The sequence below is a fragment of the Theobroma umbraticum genome, unplaced genomic scaffold (genome assembly GCF_002168275.2).
Source record: "Theobroma umbraticum cultivar Fairchild unplaced genomic scaffold, ASM216827v3 scaffold_20.0, whole genome shotgun sequence".
NCBI classification, from domain to species: Eukaryota; Viridiplantae; Streptophyta; class Magnoliopsida; order Malvales; family Malvaceae; genus Theobroma; species Theobroma umbraticum.
The window spans coordinates 198201-199422 of record NW_018397266.1 but is presented as its reverse complement, the minus strand read 5'-3'; the positions used below and the strand labels follow the sequence as shown (position 1 = coordinate 199422).

Sequence of the window (1222 nt, the reverse complement as noted above, 5' to 3'; positions counted from 1 at the left end):
GTTCATTGCTGAATTTTTAGCCATGGGAAACATTTTCTATATTTATGTCTAATTTACATCTATTTTCCACTTTGGGTGTTGTCAAATGGTTGAAATGTTCAACAAAGTAGGGTTGGTCATTCACATTCAAATGGGTATAGGTCACCTTTGAATTTTGCAAAGAGAAAAGAAGTCTCATATACTGTTTCTTGAATCTAATTTCTCATTCTTATTATATAAAATTTAAGAACTACCTGGCTAGTTAATAAAAATTCTTCCTCCAGGGAGTGAAGATTGATGGTCTTGAAACCAACCATTTTGTGCTTGTCCATGGAGGTGGTTTTAGTGCTTGGTGTTGGTACAAAACGATGACACTTTTGGAGGAAAGTGGGTTCAAAGTCGATATTGTTGACTTGACTGGTTCTGGAGTTAGTTCTTTTGATACCAACAACATCACTTCTTTGGCACAATATGTAAAGCCACACACTGATATCTTTGACAATCTAAAAGATGGGAAGAAGGTTTGGTGATTTCAATATTTTCAAATTGAATTAAAAAGGTATATGCATATGCATCAGCTAGCAGATTAATCTGTATGTTTGATTAATCATACCAGTCTTGATTTCAAAATCAACTGCAGGTCATTTTGGTGGGACATGATTTTGGTGGTGCTTGCATCTCCTTTGTGATGGAGTTGTATCTATCCAAGATTGCAAAGGTTGTTTTTGTTGCTGCAGCAATGTTGACCAGTGGCCAGAGTACCCTAGATATGTTCTCCCAACAGGTTTGGCTCAAGCCATTTTATACATTTAACTCGAAATCATCTAGCTATCGAAACTGTCTCAGATTACCTTAATAATCAGACTGACACAACTCAAGTTAATGATGAACTAAACTATTGACCCTAACTAGTTCTTATTAATTCAGCAAGCCATCATCCGCAAATGTTCAATTTCTGGGGCATTGAAACCTTTGCTTGGGTGTGGTTTTTTTTAGTATGATCAGAAGTTATGGTAGAATAAGGTTGAGTAGTATTTCTGTTACTTAAAAGTGGTAGGACTCCATGGTTAAGTTCCTGATCCGAAAAACAAAGTTCTTTGAACTGCTTTTCGCATCAATTTATGCTGATACTTCACTTTATATACCAAACGAGCTCGAATGATCTAATGCGATAGGCTCAGATATTTTTGTATGCCAACGGTAATAAAAACCCTCCAACTGCTGTCGATCTCGACAAAACATC

The 1222-nt window shown here is 36.2% G+C and overlaps 1 protein-coding gene across 1 annotated transcript in view; it reads left to right on the top strand.

Annotated features, from left to right (window-relative positions):
* Positions 1 to 1222, top strand: part of LOC110423422 (putative methylesterase 11, chloroplastic) — a 5901-nt gene that overhangs the window by 4153 nt on the left and 526 nt on the right. Inside the window, exons 3-7 of the mRNA XM_089784718.1 lie at positions 264 to 500; positions 620 to 763; positions 843 to 857; positions 892 to 909; positions 1155 to 1222. The exon at positions 1155 to 1222 is cut by the window's right edge and continues 37 nt beyond it. Coding sequence (XP_089640844.1) covers positions 264 to 500; positions 620 to 763; positions 843 to 857; positions 892 to 909; positions 1155 to 1222 — 482 coding nt within the window. The remainder of the gene's footprint in view (positions 1 to 263; positions 501 to 619; positions 764 to 842; positions 858 to 891; positions 910 to 1154) is intronic.